The sequence below is a fragment of the Zootoca vivipara genome, chromosome 6 (assembly GCF_965207765.1).
Source record: "Zootoca vivipara chromosome 6, rZooViv2.hap1.1, whole genome shotgun sequence".
Lineage (NCBI taxonomy): Eukaryota > Metazoa > Chordata > Lepidosauria > Squamata > Lacertidae > Zootoca > Zootoca vivipara.
The window spans coordinates 78389652-78410037 of record NC_142589.1 but is presented as its reverse complement, the minus strand read 5'-3'; the positions used below and the strand labels follow the sequence as shown (position 1 = coordinate 78410037).

The following is a 20386-nucleotide window of genomic DNA, read 5'->3' as shown; positions in this document are numbered from 1 at the left end:
GATGTATTCTATGTTATAAATCAAGCACTGCTAGGAGTTGTTTCTTTTCATTTCCCCACGTGTTCCTAAATTCAGTGTGGCATGAGCAAATTTTTATTCTGGAAGTGCGGCCCAGAGAAAAAAGCTTGCGAACCGCTGCTGTAAACAAATCTGGGTGAATGCTCAACTCATTTGGCAGAGAACGAGACTCTTAATCTCAGGGTCATGGGTGCGAGTTCCATGTTGGACAAAACAATTTGTGCCTTGCAGGGGGTTGGACTAGATGACCATCGGAGTCCCTTCCTATTAATATTATTATTATTATTATTATTATTATTATTATTATTATTATTACGTTTCCGAGCACAGTTTAAAGTGTTGGTGTTGACCTTTAAAGCCCTAAACAGCCTCGGTCCTGTATACCTGAAGGAGTGAGGTTACAGGGAACCAGACAGAGGGCCTTCTCGGTAGCAGCCCCCGCCCTGTGGAACGCCCTTCCACCAGATGTCAAGGAAATAAGCAGCTACAGTATCTTAATTTTAAAAGACATCTGAAGGCAGCCCTGTTTAGGGAAGCTTTTAATATTTAATGCTGTGTTGTTTTAATACTCGATTGGGAACCGCCCAGAGTGGCTGGGGAGACTCAGCCAGATGGCGGGGTATAAATAATAATTTATTCTTATTCTTATTCTTATATGACTTGGTTTCCACAGCCACTCTGGCCGGCTTCCAACAAAAGATTAAAAAATACATTAAAACATCAGTCATTAAAAGCTTTCGTAAACAGGGCTGCCTTCAGATGTCTTCTAAAAGCCAGATAGTTGTTTATGTTTTTGACATCTGATGGGAGGGCGTTCCACAGGGCAGGCGCCACTACCAAGAAGGCCCTCTGCCTGGTTCCCTGTAACTTCGCTTATGGCAGTGAGGGAACCGCCAGAAGGCCCTCGGAGCTGGACCTCAGTGTCTGGGCTGAACGATGGGGGTGGAGATGCTCCTTCAGGTATACTGGGCCTTTGAGGCCGTTTAGGGCTTTCAAGGTCAGCACCAACACTTTGAATTGTGCTCGGAAGCATACTGGGAGCCAATGTAGGTCTTTCAAGACCAATTCTACGAAACGGGTCGTCTGCAAGCGCCCTTAGTCTCTGTCACTTGCCTTTGGGTCTCAGGGTGAAATGAGTGGCTAAGAAATACCAGAGCCCAAACTCTCCAACTTCTGGCCATGCTCCTAAGATGTGGCTATTATGTACCATCTTACCAAAAGGGATTCAGGTCTTGCCCTGTTTGTGCAAAGAAGCAGGCGCCCAACACACTCCTGCAAAACAAGACGCTTTATTGAAGCTGCCAGTTAGAAATCCCTTTCTTCCTCAAGCCAAAGGAGGGAGAGAGAAGGGGTGTGTTGCATAGAAAATGCAGGTGGCTGCTGGCTGCTCCCCTCCTTCTTGGCTCAGTACTGAATGTACGAAAGCTCCACATCTCCTTCGATCTCGAGCGTGTCGATACGCTGGAAGTTCTGGTAGCGATGGTTGTAGTTGAAGAGCGGCTGGCCGTTGGCAAACACCTTGAAGCGCTGGTTGCCGCAGCGGATGGAAAGCTGTTTTTTGGGGGGGGAGAAGGAGAGCGTCAGAAGAGGCCTGCCGGATCAGGCCCGCGGCCCACCCAGTCCCTGTTCTCACAGGGGCCAAACCAGATTCCTGTGGGGGGAACCCGCAAGCAGCCGATGAGAGCTGTCCCTTCTGCCACAGAGCAAAGGCTGGCCCAAACTTAGCTCAATTTTTAAGCTGAGGATTTGTCAATTATTCTGTATGATTTCTGCTGCGTCCGCGATACTCTGCTCTGTTATACAAGGAAGGAGATCCAGACTAAACATCAGGAAGAGCTTTCTGACAGGGAGAGCGGTTCGACAGGGGAACGGCCTCCCTCAGGAAGCGGTGGACTCTCCTTCCTCGGAGGTTTTTAAGTCGAGGTTGGAGGGCGATCAGCCATGGATGCTTTTAGCCGAGATTCTTGCATTGCAGGGGGTTTGGACTTAGGTGACCCTCAGGGTCCCTTCTAACTTCATGATTCGATTGTTGTTTGTAAGCCGCTTTGCAATTCACGCAAATGAAAAGCGGGATTAAAGTTTGGCCCCTGAGGCAGACCACAAAATGGCGGTGGCCCCCCAACAGGGAAGAAGGGCCAAGTGAAGACCTAGATCAGGAGCAAGAGGGGAATAAAGGTCAAGAACAAAGATCAGACGAGATCCTCAGCGTCTGCCTTCACCAAGAGGACACAGAGGGGGTGGCATGGGGGTGGAAGGAAAGGGCAGATATGGTCTCCAAGCAGCGTGCCGCAGTTGCCACTGTCATTCTTTGAAGCCAGGATCTGCTGCCCTTATGGACCATAGACTCATAGAATGGTCGAGCTGGAAGGGACCCCAAGGGTCATCTAGTCCAACCCCCTGAAATGCAGGAATCTTTTGCCCGAAGCAGGAATCTATTGCCCAAATCTTTTCCCCAAAGCAACTGCCACGGAGCGATGGCCCTCTTCCCTGGATTTTAGCATCACCCTCTAGACCAGTGTTTCCCAACCTTGTGCCTCCAGATGTTTTGTGACTACAATTCCCATCATTCCTGACCACTGGTCTTGCTAGCTAGGGATGATGGGAGTTGTAGTCCAAAAACAGCTGGAGGCACAAGGTTGGGAAAGACTGCTCTAGACACACGCCCCGCCCCGCCCCTTGCCACAGAGTCTAAAGTTATTTAACTGCATTGTTGCTCCCCAGCCCCACAATCCCATCCTGGCTGGGGCAGATTTTAGCACTGGGCGAATGAACACTCACTTCAAAGTATTGCCCGGCTTGGAAGGGGTTGACAGCCAGCTCCCGCTCCTCACGTCCCCATTGGCCGTTCAGGAAGCTGTTCCTGACCACAGCGCGCTCGTTCATGCGGGGGTTGATGTGCAGGACCGTATCCGGGCCAGCTTTGAAGTTGATCCGGAATCTAGAAGAGGAGGAGGAAGGAAAGGATTTGTTAAAATCAGTCATTTAGCACTGCGGCACTTTGGAACTCCCTGCCTATTGGCATCAGGCAGGCGCCTCCACTCGACTCTGTCAAAAGCTATTTTTTGTTTCGATGGGTGTTTAGAACAGTGGCATGCTTTCAGCTTACTGAAGTTTTTAAAATTTTCTGGACGCTTTCACCGTTTTCACTAATAATCTTACCGTTCTATTTGTTTTGCAAACTGCTTTGAGGTTTTCTGTAATTGAGTGGTATATCGAGTGTATGGCACAAATGAATAAATAAATGAATAAAATAAGAATATCCGTGCTGGGTCAAATCAAAGGCCTCCTGTTTCCTATAACAGCCCTGCTGGACACCTCTGGGGAGCCCACAAATCAGGGTGCAAAGGAAACAGACCCCCACCCCCTTGTTAATTTGTCTGCAATTTTTGTTATTAAGAGGTAGAATGCCTCTGACCATGCGGGCTCTGCGTAGCAAGCACGTCTTATTGCAGCTGGCAGGCCTGCCCCCTTATGCGAATCATTCTAAGTTCATTCTTAAAGCCACCTTCAGGCGACGGCGCCTGCATCTTGTCGCAAGTGAATGCCATGTGCTAATTTTTCACAGAAGGAAGGAGTACTTTTGTGTGGCATAACCTGAACCTGTTGCCTGTCAGTTTTCATGGACTGATCCCTGGGGAACCTGAGGCCATGCAGAAGCTGCTGGACTACAGCTGGGCGGTTGCAGGTTCCTCATTCTCTTGCACAGTGCATGAAAAGCCCCATTTTGTTATTACTTTCAGCCTCTAATAGCTCTGGGATTCAGCAAGATGAAACTCGAACTCAGGACTCCTAATTGGGTTGAAGAGCAGTGGGGATCTGAGGCTTTGCATTAATGACATTCCCCGGTCTAGAAGAAAAGGGTTGCCACTTATTCACGGAAACAGGCAGAAACAGGACGGCTTACTGTTGAGCGTTCGGTGGAATGAATCCTCTCATCACGACGGTCCTCTTGGATCCCAGCCCTCCGGCGAGGTTGCCTCGGTATGGCACTTGCTGAAACACGAGTTTATAGAGATATATGACTGTGAGAGTTCAAAAGCATATTCATTGCAGGGGGCTGGACTAGATGACCCTTGGTCCCTTCCAATTAACTCTGAGATTCTATGGTTTGAGGCAACATGCAATACTTTCTCAAGCTACCAGTGTACCTGGAACACAGGGATGTTTGCCGTTCAGGGGCTAAGAGAGGCAAGCTGGGGGAAATGTGGCCCAAGTTTAGGAGGACATCAGAGCAGCCCTATAGCTGGATCAGGCCCCAAGGCAGATGCCCATAGGGCATGGGTAGGCAAACTAAGAGCCGGGGGCCAGATCCGGCCCAATTGCTTTCTAAATCTGGCCCGCAGACGGTCTGGGAATCAGCGTGTTTTTACATGAGTAGAATGTGTCCTTTTATTTAAAATGCATCTCTGGGTTATTTGTGGGGCATAGGAATTCATTCATTTTTTTCTTCAAAATATAGTCTGGCCCCCCACAAGGTCTGATGGACGGTGGACCAGCCCCCTGCTGAAAAAGTTTGCTGACCCCTGCCTAGGGGAAGCCTGCAAGCAGGAACCGAGCGCAGCAATCCTTTTTCCTATTCCAAGCAACTTAACCCTTCCAGCAGCAAGCCAGCAGTAAATCACACTGTGATAGTTGGAGCTAACTCTTTATTAGCCAAAAACACGATCTGCACAGCAAAGGGCCTCAGTTAGAGGGGATGAGGGGGGAGGGGGGAGGGGGAGGTCAAACCCAGCCTTATAATGGACCCCTTTGATTCTCAACACCAGCGGGTGCCACTGGTGGCAGAAGTGGACTCGTGGGTGGGGGGTATTTGAAGGGACAGAATATATACTGTATGTCTTGTTGGTCTTGTTTGTATAAAAATCCAATAAAAATTATTTTAAAAAAATAAAATAAAATGATTTTCCCCTAAAAAAAAAGAAAAAAAGAAAAGGGCCTCAGTTGATGATTGCAGGCTCTGGACTGGTTGAGAATCAGCAAGGAGAGAGAGAAAGGAAGATATCAGCAAATCCCGCTACACTTACCGGGTGGTAGGAAGCGGGGACATTCATCACCTGTGAGGGAAGAAACCCCAAATAAGTCATTTACCTGTTCAACATCCACTCAGAGACTCCTAACCCGAATCCCATGAGCACCAGGAAGAAATAGCCGTCTGAACCAGCCTTTCTCCTTATTTTCTTTTTTTTAAAATTGCGTTTCTTCCCTACCTTTTCCTTCGGGCAGCCAAAGATGCCATACACGGTTCTTCCGCTTCTTCATTTAATCCTCACAACAACCGTGTGAGGGAGGTTAAGCTGAGAGGTTAAGCCCAGCGGGGATTCGAACCGTGGTCTCCCAGGTCTAACACTTTAACCACCCTGCTCAAGCTCTAAGCAAGTCAGCCTGCTGGAAAACCTTTGTGCCACTTTCTTCCCCCTGTCTATTTGGAGTACTTACGGGAAGGTTGGAAGGCGGGTACCCTGGCATCATGCCCTAAAGAGAGAGAGAGAAAAATTATAAAGCAGGGACTAAATTCTGTGCCAGCGTCAAGCGGTTGGCACAATCGGGCATCTGCCTGGTGCCCCAAACCCAAAACAAATTCAATACCTTGCTATGCAAATACAGTTATCACAATACCCAAAGCGCAACAGGCTGAATAATAATAACTGTGAACATTTTATTGGTTGTTTCCTAACGTAAAGGTCTAGCCCAGTATGTGCAACATATACAGTTCATATAACCTATAATATATTCCTTCTTTTCTTTTTCTTTTTGATATACATTTTTATTAGTTTGTACATATATTTTCCAAACAGAACATCTCACCTCATTTTATACAACATTTTGGCTATTTTAGCCTGAGACTTCCATCAATGGTTTTCAAACCTCATCTCTTAATCTTACGTTTGTTATCCTCACTGTTACTTTTAATAACACATAACTTAAAATCCATTCCCATAAATCTTTTCTGCAATACTTCCTGTAGTTCTCCTTACAAAACTTCTTGCAGTCCTACAAGCGTAGTCAGTTGGTTACAATTGTCTTTCAAATAACTCGTATATCTACTCCAATCTTTCAAGAATTTCTGGTCCCAATACATTTCTTCTTTTCTTATCTTTTCTTGTTGTTTCTTCCTGTATAACACCATCCTTGTGCCAGCAGTCTACATAAGCTGTGTTGTTCTTGTAACCTTGAGGAATTTCCTGTTTTTACCTAAGGATTGTGTTATACAAGGAACTCACAACCAATAAAATGTACACAGTTATTATTCATCCTGTTGCGCTTTGTGTATTGTGGTGCCCCAAACCCAGCAAGGAGCCACCTTGCACCCTCTCCTCCTCCTCCTCCTCTGCCTCTCCACCATTGCACCCTGCTTGCATTATTCGCCCCAACTCTTGCTTGGCAAAGGCAAGGTGAGGTGAGGGCAGCGAGGAGGAGGAGGATTGGATGGCAAGGCAAGCTTGCTCTCTGGCAGCAAGCCAGCAGGTGGCAGCGCTGAGCGTTACTTTTATTGCTACCTCTCCACCCCAACCTTTCCTGCAAGGTGCACAGCAACCCTGTGAGGTAGGCTAGGCGAGGAAGAGGAGCTGATCAGAAAGGTTATGAGAGTGTTTCTCACAAAGGCCCGCTAAAACACGGTACAGGAAGCAAAATATGTTCTGCTTCCGAGGCAAAGTTCACAAACCAAAACACCTGCATCCAGGTTTGCAGCGTTCTTAATCCAAGTTGTTCATAAACTAAGCTTTTCTTAAACCAAGGTACCACTGTGTACACACATACACACACGCTTAAATTTTCTGTTTCGCAATTTAAAATACTAATTTTAACATCTTTACAATATCAATGACTTCCCTTCTTCTCTTTCCATGGTTCATTTTACATATAATAAATCCCTGCATATTTCACAAAAACTAAACCATTCAGTACTCCACTATTACATCCATCTAAACTTATTTGAACTGTTGAATTTATCTTAATGCTGCCAACGTTTTCAGGTGTACAAATCCCCCCCCATACATTCAGTAAACATTCTCCAATATTCTCTAAATGTATGTTCTTCTTGTTCTCTTAGTCTATGGTCCTTTGGGGTCTCTACAGTTATATGATTCTGTAATCCAATCAATTGGTCCCAGTGATCTTTTGTGGATGTTGCAGGGCAACGGTATTGGCCACAGCACCCAGCTTCCCAAGAACACCAGTTTCCATTAAAGGAAGCACCCGAGCCGAGTTTCTAGTCCATACGATGGAAGGCATGCACGGAACTGCTCAATCACACTTCTAAGCCCTGCCTTCTGCCATAAGGACTAGAAACCTGGTATGTATGTGTGTGGCTGCTTCCTTTAAATGCGTGTAGGCAAACCCTGGTGGAATCTCAGAAGCTAGAGGAGTTTCTGAATTAGATTTGTAGAGAATTTGGGAGCAATTGCTGCTGCCTCAACGAGCAAGAGATCCAGAAGACGGGAGAATAAATTTTGCAAAAGCGATTTAAAAAAAGTGTGGTATATACAGACCATTCAATTGAAGTTGTGGTGCTGCAGAGTTTATCAGACCTCTGAATTCTGAGCCTGCACAGAACTCTCCATTTGGCCTCCCGAGACATAGATTTCTACTTGTTTATGTATATCTGCCCCACCTTTTCCTCCAAGGAGCTCAAGACGGTGTGTGCGGTCCTCCCCCCCCCCAGTTTATCCTCACAACAGCCCTGTGAGGTAGGCTAGGCTGAGGACTGTGCGAGGATTCGAACCCTGGTCGCCTCGGCCATAGCCCAGTGTTCTAACCACTGCGTGACACTGCCTCTCATCCCATCTCCCCAGCACCACACACACCACCCAAACACAACCTGTGCTCCTGCCCAGTCCCCGCCCCCATAAATTCCTCTCCTCCTTACAGTACTCACCTGCATCCCCATTTGTGGATATTGCTGCCCTGGCATTCCCTGCACCGGAATGAGAAGCAAAGAAGATTGAGGCAAGCAGGGTGGGGCGGGGGGCTTTAGTCTGCGCCCACTTCATAGCTGGGGAAGCAGTGGGCCTCTTCCCAAAATTTGGGTCTCTGTTTTCGGACTACAATTCCCATCATCCCTGACTACTGGCCTTTCTAGTTGGAGATGATGATGGGAGTTGTAGTTAAACAGTTTGGGAAACCCTGCTCTAGATCAGCGACGGGGAGCCTGCAGCCTTCCAGATTTTGCTGGACTACAACTCCCATCAACCCCTGACCATTGGCCGGTTGGCTGGGGCAGCTGGGAGTTGTGGTCCAACCACATCTGGAAGGACACAGGTTCCCCAACTCTGGAGGAGAAGGGAGCGAATGTCATCTCTCTCCTGCTCTGCCCCAAGTCAAGGAGCCTAGAACTCGAGGCCGGTCAAGCTGTTTTCGTGGGTTCAGAATGGCGTCAGTCTGGATGATGCCCCAAGCCCCTCCCAATTCTTGGGGTCCTGTACCCAGTGAGGGTTGCCACTATTTTGGCACCTATGGCAGAAACAGCCACGGGCACCTGCCCAGCAGAGAGACACTCATTATTTTGCTTTGTGACTCTTAACAGGACCGGCTCTACCATTGGGTAGAGTGAAGCAGCCACCTCAGCTGGTTTTTGGCCATCGCAAAGAGGCAGCAAATTGATAGCTATTGACTGCTGCTTCATTTTCGTTGCTTGTGGATCTGCTATTTTCCATTCCTCCATCTTAAGTTTGGTTCTCCGAACTCCTGCAGCAATTTGCAATTTTTTCCCTTAACCCTCATGAAAACCCACCAGCATCTTAGTGCAAATATCTCCTAGCCAACACTATTTAATATGCAGTTTTGGCTAACATATTTTGCAAGCCGTTTCTCCCTTATATGCCATCTTCTCTATTTGCTCTTGCATGCACTTTGGGCAATGCTGGATGTTTGGAGAACTGCCCTGCAAAATTCAGGGAAGTGTGAATTTTGCAGGAGGGCTGTGTTTTGCTTTTCATATTGTTTCGGATTTGCCTTCAAATGGAAATTGAATCAAAGTCCACCCCATCTCTAATTAGGAGTGGGAGACCTCAGACTTGGGGGCCAAATGTGGGCCTTGAGAACTCATTATCTGGCTACTAGCACTCTCCCCAAGCCCCGACCCATCTCCTTGGGCCACACCCCCTCCTTGGGCCACACCCACAGGCCACACCCCTATCTACAAGCCCTGCTTTGCAACCTGCTTTTTGCCTTCCTGGAATGTGTCCTTGGACTCCGATAAAGATTCTCGCTTGCCTGATTGGAGGATAGATTGGGCGTGTCTGTGCATGGGAGTAAATGAACATCCATTGCTCCACCCACTTTTGCTGCTGACCCCTCCCACTGCTGCTGCATGGCGCCCCGAAAACTTGTCCAGAAGGGTGAAAATTGTGCCTTGAAAACTTTCCATGATATCGGATGCTCACCCCGCCTCCCATCATGGCTCCTCCGATGGTGTTCACTGACTGCAGCTCCAGGTCACCATTGGCCTGCACAGCCTGGACTCGCTCGGGGGGGATCCTGTGGCCAAAGGTGCAGAAGGGGTTCCTGTTCACAAGGATCTGCCAGGACGCAAACGAGGAGGAGGTGCAAGTGAGCCTCTTTGAGCCAGCAATAAATCACACTGAGAAAGTTAGAGCAAGCTATTAGCAAAGACACGATCGACACAGGGGTGTCAGGCCTAACGGGCACAGCAGCTCATCTCCGGTCGGTCCTGCCACCATGAAGCAGTTGCTAAGACCGAAGGTCCCAGCCTCCCCACAGATGCTTAAGTCCCCATGTCTCTAGGGTTCTCCCCCCCCGCCCAGCAATTGGAGACTGTGCCTGCATGAAGCCAACCTCTCCTCCACCCTGTTCATGCCTCTTCTGGATCTGGGAGAAAAGCAGATCTGGGAGAAAAGCTTGTCGCAGCAGGAGGGGGGGCACATCTGTAGAATGGCCGTTTATATTGGTCTCATCATAGTATGTTTGCACTACCGGTAGTTTGCACATTTTGTATAATTATACTGATGTCAAATATTGTTGAACATTCCATTACATCAGACCAGGAGGCTGCTATTTAACCTATAGTGTACAGATATCAGCATCTCCTGCATTCAGGCTGAACAGATGATGAACTCTGGGACCCTTGGGTGCTCACACAAACCTGGTATCCCTCGGGGTTGACGATGATGATGACCTCAAAGTGTGAACCCTTTTGGAGTGGCATGCTATGGTGTTCCTCCTTGCCCCACTTGCCCCCTTGGAAGCTGTTCAAGACAATCTTGTCTTTGCCATCAAAGCGGGGGTTGAAGTGCAGGGCAATGTCAGCCCCGTCGTTCATGCCACAGACAAAGTTCAGGCTGAATCTGGAAACCATGGATGGAAAGAAACAGGGAAAACAATAAAATGTAGTCAGAAGGCAACCTGTTTGCTGTTATATTGTGTTGCTGACATTTTCCACCCCACTTCCCATAAGGCTTGATGCACACTGAATTTGGCATCCTTCAAAGGGTGGCTTCCGTTTAAATAATAATAGGCGAGTTGCTAGTCCTCATTGCTTTTTTTTAATATACTGTATATAAAAAGCAAGTTACTAGTCCTCGTTGCTTCGGAATACGATTCAAAACATGCAAGGAGCAAGTACTAAGGATAAAGTATCTGAAGCTAAAGGGGGATATGCACATTTTGGAAAACTGCTTTGAGGTTTTATTAACAATCAAGAGTTACAGTATATGAATGTCGTGAAATCAATCAATATAGTCCATGGAGAATAAAGTTTTGCTGAGTTCAATGGGGCTTCCTTCCAGGTAAGTGGGTATAAAAGTGCAGCCTAAATGAGGATTTATAGCAGCGAAGAAGCAATGGCATAGCTTCTTGTTCTGACCTATGGCAAGGAGAATAAAAAGAATACGCAGATTTGCTCTCTCTTTTTTGCCACATTTGCACAAAACTACATTAATGTGGAAGTTTCTTGGTAGAGAATGTGGGCTTTTGCAGAACACTTTTTAAAAATAAAAAAAAATTATGTTTGATAAAATGTATATACCACTTGAATGTAAAAAACAACAAAGCAGTTTCCAAACATAATAAAAGAATAAAATTATCAATAAGAGCAGTTTCTAAGCATTCGGAAAACAATTAAAATCAACGATAAGCTGAAAACAGGTTAAAACACATGCCCAACATTCTACATGTCTGGATAAAGGTAAAGGTAAAGGTGACCGACTCTGGGGTTGCAGCGCTCATCTTGTGTTATTGGCCAAGGAAGCCAATGTACAGCTTCCGGGTCATGTGGCCAGCATGACAAAGCCGCTTCTGGTGAACCAGAGCAGCACACGGAAATGCCGTTTACCTTCCCGCTGGAGCGGTACCTATTTATCTACTTGCACTTTGACGTGCTTTCGAACCACTAGGTGGGCAGGAGCTGGGACCAAGCAACGGGAGCTCACCCCGTCGCGGGGATTCGAACCGCCGACCTTCTGATCGGCAAGCCCTAGGCTCTGTGGTTTCTGGAGATCAAAGCAGTCAAGAGGGCATATAAGGACTTAGGCGATCTCGCAGGTAAGCTGGTCTCAGGTGGTCAGTCCTACTTTTGTGGCCACCCCTCCTACCCAGAAAGGACCCCTTACCTCTTGGTATGGTGTGGAACCATCCCTTGTACATATATGGACATGCCGGGGTGGAGCCCACCAGGGACGGGCTGGGTATGAGGGAGGGGCTGAAAGACAAGAAGTTTGGGATGTGTGAGAGATGCAATATACCGAGATCCAAGTTCATGCAAAAAATGTGTTTGGTGGCTATGCCCTGCCTCCACTGTCAAGAGGCAGCAAAGCTTCTAAATGCCTGTTTCTGGAAACCACAGGAGGGGAGAGGGCTCTTGCGTTCGAATCCTGCTTGCAGGTTTCCCACAAGCATCTGGACATGCGCCGGGCAAAATGGGCCACTGGCCTGATCCAGTAGGCTCTTCTGATGTTCTTATGTATATCACGACAAAAAGGTGCCTATTTGGGAAAACCTGCACTAAAAGCCCCGAGCATTTTCCCGATAACCTTTTCTTTATCTTTAAATGCAAAACTGGTCCAGAAATTGTGGAGAATTGTACTTAAGGCTGGAAAACCGAGAACTCGGAATGGCCGGGTCCATACACCCGAGCTGCCAGCTCATCCTTTGCTTTGCAAGGTCAGTTGGGAATCTGCCAAAAGCGCTGTGTTAATTATTAAGCCATCCAACCATGAAACGAACTCACTTAGGGTGGAGCAGGCTGGCTGAGGTTCAAGCTGCAAATGAGTTCTGCTTTTATCCACAGGGGATCTGAACTTGGCAAAGGTGCATTGAGGAAGAGGTGGATGGTTGGCTGGCTGGCCAGGTACCCTTATCAGATCTTTGCATGCATGGAACTAAAAGAACACACCAAGGAAGGGGCATTTTTCTGCCCGCTGGGTCGGACTGGCGAGATCAGGATGGGTAGGGTTGATTGAAGTGCCCCCCCATTTGAAGGAAGGCATAGGCCTTGTTGTGTCAACCCAATGGCCCCCCTAGCCGTACATTAGGGAGCCAGGCACTATGCTAGGGTAGGAAGCATGCATTGATTAATCAGTGCAACAAAATTGACCAAACGCTTCAAGTTCCTGGCTAAAAGGGAAATTGGAACAGGTGCATTATATACCTGGCAAAGTTCCCATCAGGAAAAGCAGCACTGGAGCGAACCAGGTAGAGGGCCTTCTTGGACGTGGCGCCCGCCCTGTGGAACACCCTCCCACCGGATGTCAAAGGAAAAAATAACTACCAGACTTTTAGAAGACATCTTTAGGGAAGCTTTTAATATCTGAAGGACTATTGTATTTTAATATTTTGTTGGAAGCTGCCCAGTGTGGGGTACCTATTTATCTACTTGCACTTTTGATGTGCTTTCAAACTGCTAGGTTGGCAAGAGCAGGGACCAAACAACGGGAGCTCACCCCGTCGCGGGGATTCAAACCGCCGACCTTCTGATCGGCAAGCCCTAGCCCACAGTGCCACCCGTTTCCCTTAATAATGGGTGGGGTATAAATAATAAATTTATTATTATTATTATTATTATTAAAATGTAAAGGTAAAAGACTCCTGACAGATAAGTCCAGTCACGGACGACTCTGGGGTTGCGGCGCTCATCTCACTTTACTGACCAAGGGAGCTGGCGTTTGTCTGCAAACAGTTTTTCTGGGTCATGTGGCCAACATGACTAAGCCGCTTCTGGCAAAACCAGAGCAGCACAAGAAAACACGTTTAGGACCTTGAAAAATGTTCAATTTGCTGCATTGAGTAAATTGCCTAGTTTTAGGACTTTTCTTCCCCTCCTTGACAAATCAGCTTGTCTCCCGGGAAAATCTCTGTGCATTGTAAAGGATTCTGGGATATCGTCCAGGGTGCTGCCCATGTCAAAGTCAGGAGTCGGCCTCACTGGGCATATCCCGAGGTCTGCGCCAAAGTTGGCTGCCCCACTGTGAACTCCTTGGGGGGGGGGTGTCCTTGTCCTGTTTTTCTTTCCCCTGGTTCTTACCGTCTGCTCACCTGCCCCCTCCAAGTGAGCAAGCAAGGAGTGGAGATAGGTAGAGGAACAGGAATTCAGAAAGAGTCGAAGTGGTGGCAACCGCTGGCTTTCTAGAGGGGCATTACCCAGCATTTTGCATTGTGTCGTTTAAACTATATTGGCACCTGGCATTATTTAAAAACATAAAAATAAAAGTGGAACTGGGGGAGTTGGGGGACACACACACAGGTAAGTCTGTGGAATGTGTTCTATGTCACAAATGCCCTGACTTCTAGCACCCTTGATAAAAAAGATGGCAAGTCACTGGCGTCAAAGCCATTTGCTAGGACAGCTCAATTGCCTAAAATCCCAGGTACCAGTTGCAGTGGGTGCTTTGTAAAGGAACTGCACACACTTTTGTTCATGGTGCCCTGGCAGTTCTTAGACTGGGGGAGTGGGGAGATTTGGAGGGGCTTGTTCTCAAATGGAGGGCTTGAACCGAACTCCAGGCAGTGCAAGCTTCAGAAACACACAGAACTCTTAGATAAAACGGTAGCACATTCTTCTTCTTATTAACACAAATCTACAGTAACTTCAGATAGGAAAACCTGTTTGTGATGCAAATTGAAATGAAATTTAAAGGCGTCTTAGAGGCCCCTTTGAAGCTGCCAAACGCTTCTGTTTGATATTAATTAATTAATTAGTAGGGGCTTATCCACACTTTCCTCTGGGCTTTAAAGTTCTGTGTCCAACCGCTTTTGCTCTGGAGTTGCCCCCACGATAACCTGCTCTTTGAATTGGAGCCAACTGCAATTCGCAGAAGACCCGAATTATCGTTCATGGCACTTCAACTTTAAAGAGCTGTATTTTTCGGGGGGGGGGGGTTCTTGGCCAAAAGGGGAAGAGAGCTCAAAAACAGCTATAAAAGAAGCATGAACCTGGGCAGGGCAAAAGGTTGTTGTTGTTATTTGCACCCTGCCCATTTGACTGGTTAAGTGCGAAAAAGCCATCAGTTAAACAGAACAATTGCATTTTTAAAATCCCAGAGCAGGTCTTTTTGTGGGGGGGGGGGAGGACTCAGGTAAGTGACAGCAAATTTTATTCATTTCTTGCAGAGAATACGAGAGCACCGGTTGCACAGGGAGAGATGGAGGCTGGACACTTACCGGGTTGAAGGTGGGCATGTAACCGGGTGCTGGGACAAAAGCCATGGTGCCGCAGTCTGACTTCTGCTCAGATGTGGATCAAGACTGGCTGCAGGAAAACCTCCCAGAGCCACCCGGAATACTTTTATAGCACATGGGTCAAAAGGCGTGGAGCAGCCAGGAAGTCTGGCCCAAGACCCACCCATCTCAACAGGTGAGAAGCTCACCTGCCTCCGCTGCATCCTCAGTCCAGCCTTTCTCAAAGGACGCAGTCGGGGAGGGGGAACCTGGTTGGCTATTCCGCAATTCGGGGGGGGGGGTTGCTCCTATTTTGGATTGCCTAGTGGTTGCAGCAAGGAAATAGGTGGGCACCAGGGTTTAGTGTTGCAGAGAGAGATTTGTCAATCCGCCTGGGCTGCTCCAGTGCTTTTAACAGCCTGACAGGCAGAAATCTCTTTCCATTTTGCTTTCCTCCGTGCCAGGAAAACGGTTTCACCCGTGAAACATCTGTACATCAGCAGCTCACCTGGAATAAATTTTGCAGGGGGCTGGGGAAATGGTTCACCTAGCTACAGAGGAGATCTACTGGATTCGGGGCAAGAAGAACAAGAGCTGTTGGCTGCTGTCTCTTTGCTAAGAGCCAACCAGCTCTGAAGAATACACAATACTAGTTATTCTTAAAAGTTTGTGGTTGTGCTAGTAAGACACAGGCGCTCAGAGAGTTAGGGCACCTCACGAAATTCCCACAAGGGCAGTTTCGGACAACAGAAAGGTGCCAGAGCAAGCCTGGGTGTTTTAGAGCTTGGGTAATTTTAGCCCCCAACCTCGTCACATCCTGCATATCCCCCCAAGTGTCCAGGAGAAAACAGAACACCCTGTTTTCTCGCATGAGTCATTTGGGGTGTCGAGATCTTGTGCAATTTCACGCCGAGATCTCACCCTTTTAAAAAACCACATTTTCTGGGCCGTGATCTCATGCAATGCCCTCAAACATGCATTGTGGGGGGCGGGGGGCAGTGCAAACACATCTGCCCCAAAAGCACATCTTTGGGTCTCTGTGACTTGTGTGGGACCACAGGCAGGAAGATGTGCATCCCAGTTTGGGGACTCAAGATGTTGGAAGGTAGGGTTCTGTCCATGTGCAGAGTTCACCTCTCGTCACTGAGTAATACATCGAAAGCGGCTTGAATGAAACAAACGCAAAGCAGGAGTCAAATTGGGGTGATCATCCCAGCAGGGAAAGTTTCAAAGGTATGTGGGCAGGGGGACAGACCCACTGGCGGACAGACCCCCTCCCCCAAATGCTTGGGGGCTTGCCACCTGAGTGCCAGTGGTGAACCTGTTTGCTGAGGTTACTCAAAACATTAAAGCTCTACAATACCACTTCAAACCAACATGGCTTCCCCCCCCAAAGAATTCTGGGAGCTGTAGTTTGTTATGGGTACTGAGAGCAGTTAGGGGATTCCTTATTCCTCTCACGCAACTACAATTCCCAGAGTGGCTTAACAGCCAATCCCTCTTCCCAGGGAAGTCTGGGAATTTTAGCTCTGTGAAAGGAGTCTCCTAATCAATCATCAAACTATAGCCCCCAGGATTTTTTGGGGGGTGGGGTGGGGGGAGCCTCAGCTGTTTAAAGTGGCACAAAGGTGCCATCAGGGTGCTTTGAGGAAATTTGACAGCCTTGTACCTTCCCAACTCGGGTGCTGGCTTCAAGCCCAATTCTCCTCACCCGAGACCTCCGCCCCTCTCTCCCTTCTTTATCTTGGCTAGCAAATCTTTGAAACGCCCTCCTTGCGGAGCGGGCTGCATCGGGAGCTGGCGAGAACACCCTAGGAGGAAGCAGCTACAATAAACCCCCAAGACTTGTTGTCCCTGGGAAACCAATAATGGCCATTAACAGGTGGGTGAGCTGTTTGCAGTGGCTGGGCAGGGCAGTGGGAATGAATTGACAGCAAACAATCCCTGCTTGTGGAAAGGGAGGGTGGGTGATACCGGGTGAAGTGGCATGTCTTGGCAGAAACCACCTGGGAGAGGCAAAGGAAGGGCTGGGTCCAGAAACTGGGGAAGGGGCACTGTGGGGAGAGAACAGATGAGCCTCATAAATGGAGGCAACGCCCCATCAGTTGGACTCTGGACTGTGGCAGCCAGCCAGGCGGCAGCTGGAAGACAGAACAACAGGATGGGCGCCCGGGCACCCAAGAGGCGGCGCCCGGGTTGCCAGCCCACTCGAACAGATGTAAGCCAAGGCCGACTGAAGATTTTATGCCACCCGAGGCAAAGGGCAAGAAGGCGGCTTCCTCATACAGACTCTGAGTGGGTTGGCATATGCATGGCACTTCTATAGCGACAAGGCGACAATATTCATATTCAACAGAGGGCTATCTCGCAAGTGGAGGGCCACAAGGGACACATTGCTCTAATGTTCATGCCTTATCCTTCCTAATGGCAGGGCCGGCCCTGACCAGAGGCCTGTGGGAAAACAGTAAGCAGGATTTGAGGACACAAGGGCAGCGCTCTGTCGTCCTGGGTTTCCAGCGACTGGTCTCTGGGAACATGGCTGCCTCCAACCAGGGAGGGAAAGCACAAATAAATATGTAAATCGATAAGCAGTAATATTTTAAATAAATATTTGTACGGGCAGCCAAAGATCACTAATGATGAATATTTATTAACAATATTTGTGCAGGGAGGCATTGTTAATAAATAAACATTATAAGTGGTCTTCGGTTTATGTCCCCACAGCCCTTGCAGGGAGGATTACGGCCAAGGAATCAACCAGAAGGCAAAGGTTGCAGCTAAAGTTTTGCTGCTGAAGTTAAGCCGTTCCACTGCATAAATTGCTTGGAGCGGTGTCCACCCCCACCCCACCCCCTGGCCTGCTACGGCTGATTATTTTTATTACTACTGCTACTTTTATAATTTACTACCTGCCCCTCACCCTGCATGCATTGGGTGAGCAAACATTTTTTCTTATTTCTATTTATACTTTTCAAGTTTATTTGTTTAGTTGTTTAGTCGTGTCCGACTCTTCGGGACCCCATGGACAATAGCATGCCAGGCAATCCTTCTTCCACTGCCTCCCGCAGTTTGGTCAAACTCATGTTCGTAGCTTCAAGAACACTGTCCAACCATCTCGTCCTCTGTCGTCCCCTTCTCCTTGTGCCTTCCATCTTTCCCAACATCAAGGTCTTTTCCAAGGAGTCTTCTCTTCTCATGAGGTGGCCAAAGTCTTGGAGCCCCAGCTTCACGATCTGTCCTTCCAGGGAGCACTCAGGGCTGATTTCCTTCTGAATGGATAGGTTTGATCTTCTTGCAGTCCATGGGACTCTCAAGAGTCTCCTCCAGCACCATAATTCAAAAGCATCAATTCTTCGGCGATCAGCCTTCTTTATGGTCCAGCTCTCACTTCCATACATCACTACTGGGGAAACCATAGCTTTAACTATACAGACCTTTGTTGGCAAGGTGATGTCTCTGCTTTTTAAGATGTTGTCTAGGTTTGTCATTGCTTTTCTCCCAAGAAGCAGGCGTCTTTTAATTTCATGACTGCTGTCACCATCTGCAGTGATCAAGGAGCCCAGGAAAGTAAAATCTCTCACTGCCTCCATTTCTTCTCCTTCTATTTGCCAGGAGGTGATGGGACCAGTGGCCATGATCTTGGTTTTTTTGATGTTGAGCTTCAGACCATATTTTGTGCTCTCCTCTTTCACCCTCATTAAAAGGTTCTTTAATTCCTCCTCACTTTCTGCCATCAAGGTTGTGTCATCTGCATATCTGAGGTTGTTGATATTTCTTCCGGCAATCTTAATTCCGGCTTGGTCCAGCCTTTCGCATGATGAATTCTGCATATAAGTTAAATAAGCAGGGAGACAATATACAACCTTGTTGTACTCGTTTCCCAATTTTGAACCAGTCAATTGTTACATACCCAGTTCTAACTGTAGCTTCTTGTCCCACATACAGATTTCTCAGGAGAAAGATGAGGTGATCAGGCACTCCCATGTCTTTAAGAACTTGCCATCTGGCCTTGTTATTAGCTGTGCTTTCTAAGGCCCATTTGACTTCACTCTCCAAGATGTCTGGCTCAAGGTCAGCAACCACACTACCTGGGGTGTACGAGACCTCCATATCTTTCTGGTATAATTCCTCTGTGTATTCTTGCCACCTCTTCTTGATGTCTTCTGCTTCTGTTAGGTCCTTACCACGTTTGTCCTTTATTATGGTAATCTTTGTACGAAATGTTCCTTTCATATACCTTTCACTTATTTTATACATTTCATTAATTTCACAATCATTTTGACATTTTAAAACTTGACTTCCTTCCCCCTCTTTTTGTGGTTCCTTAAATTTATTAATACCTTTTGCATATCCAAATTAACCTAATTTGCTCACTTATTCATCTTCTTTGAAGACATACTCTTATGAAACTGCAGGTTATTACAATAACCCCGCCAATCTTTTTATCTGTTTACAATTTATCTGCAAATATATGTTTGTTATCTTGATTTCTTATTCTTCTGGTAAGTTCTGCCATTTCGGCATATTCCTTAAGTTTTTGTATCCATTCTTCCTTTGTTGGGTGGGACTTCTGCTTTTATCCATTTTGGGGGCAAGTAAGATTCTTGCCGCTGTAGTAGCATACATGAATAAGTTTCTATACAGTTCTGTCTCTATAATTCCCAAAAGTTGTCTCTATAATTCCCCCCAAAAAAGCTTCTGGTGGTTGCCCCCCCCCCCCCAGGTTATTTTAAATATTCTTTTCATTTTATTATATATATCATTTCCCAGTAAGCTTTAACCTTACTACAAGACCACCAGGAAAATTCACCAGCATTTTTTCAGGTAGCAAACTGTGTACTAAGAATGGACAGAACATTCTTCTAGAGTCAACCCATTGATAGTCCTAGCTTAGGATAAGAACACAAAAGCTCTCACAGGAAGCCGCCCAGAGTGTCTGGGAAACCCAGTCAGATGGGCAGCATATAAAAAATAAATAAATATTACTGTCATTATGTATGTGTCCCAAATCTTCTAATATCAGTCAACAATGTCCACAAGCTCTGCTATGATGTGGGAGAAAATTTCAGTGTATTCCCTACAGTGACTGGCTGCAGCTCTCCAGGGTTTCCCCCCCCCCCCAGTCCTGCCCAGCGATTTAGCCAGGGACTGAACTTGGGATCTATTCTATATGCTCTTCCATTGAGCTATAGAGACCTTCCCCTTGTACTAACCTTTAGCCTTTATTGCTTGTTTGCCAAGCCTCAGTTATCAGCCGCCCACAAATGCCGATTTCAATCTGCCAGAGGCCAAGGGGTGCTGGCATCCGCCCCGGCGCCAGTGGAACAGAACCTCTAAAATTCGTGCTTGAGGGTTATTTTCGAAGGTTCAGGCACTAGCCTGTCACTGATGGGTACAGAGATTGCAAGATTGTGGGGATATAACAGTCCCGGTTCTGATGAACAATGAATTTTGAGATGGCCCTCCTTGTTATTTTAGGTCTCCGTTCTATTCAAAGACCCATTCCCTGGACTCCTGGAGAGTTGGTTCAGAACCCCGAAAATGCCATGGAAGCTGCTGCAGAGTCAGCTTCCCACTGTAGCCCACTCTGAACAGCAGTAGCTTTTCAAGGTTACAGATGCCTTGAGATCCAGTCTTCAAGCTCGAAATTCCCATGGCTGAACCTTGGATGGACAAGAACCAGCAAGGGGGAAACTGGTTAAGGCAGTGGCTCGCAAGACTTTTCTTTCTGGGCCGTACTTTCAGAATAAAAATTGGC

The 20386-nt window shown here is 47.3% G+C and overlaps 1 protein-coding gene across 2 annotated transcripts; it reads right to left on the bottom strand.

The window, feature by feature from the left end:
- Positions 1–1291: 1291 nt before the first annotated feature.
- Positions 1292–14786, bottom strand: LOC118086405 (galectin-4). Of its 2 annotated transcripts, XM_035117979.3 has the most exons (10): positions 14632–14786; positions 11586–11674; positions 10121–10322; positions 9402–9536; positions 7895–7933; positions 5455–5490; positions 5043–5072; positions 3923–4011; positions 2797–2956; positions 1292–1569 (listed from the first exon to the last, which is right to left on the bottom strand). In XM_035117979.3, exons 1-10 carry the CDS (start codon positions 14674–14676, stop codon positions 1423–1425), a joined length of 972 nt encoding a protein of 323 aa, XP_034973870.1. In that variant the 5' UTR covers positions 14677–14786; the 3' UTR covers positions 1292–1422. The 2 variants fall into 2 exon arrangements, with proteins under 2 accessions (XP_034973870.1, XP_088528859.1); XM_088672733.1 differs by lacking the exon at positions 7895–7933.
- Between the last annotated feature and the right edge of the window lie 5600 nt (positions 14787–20386).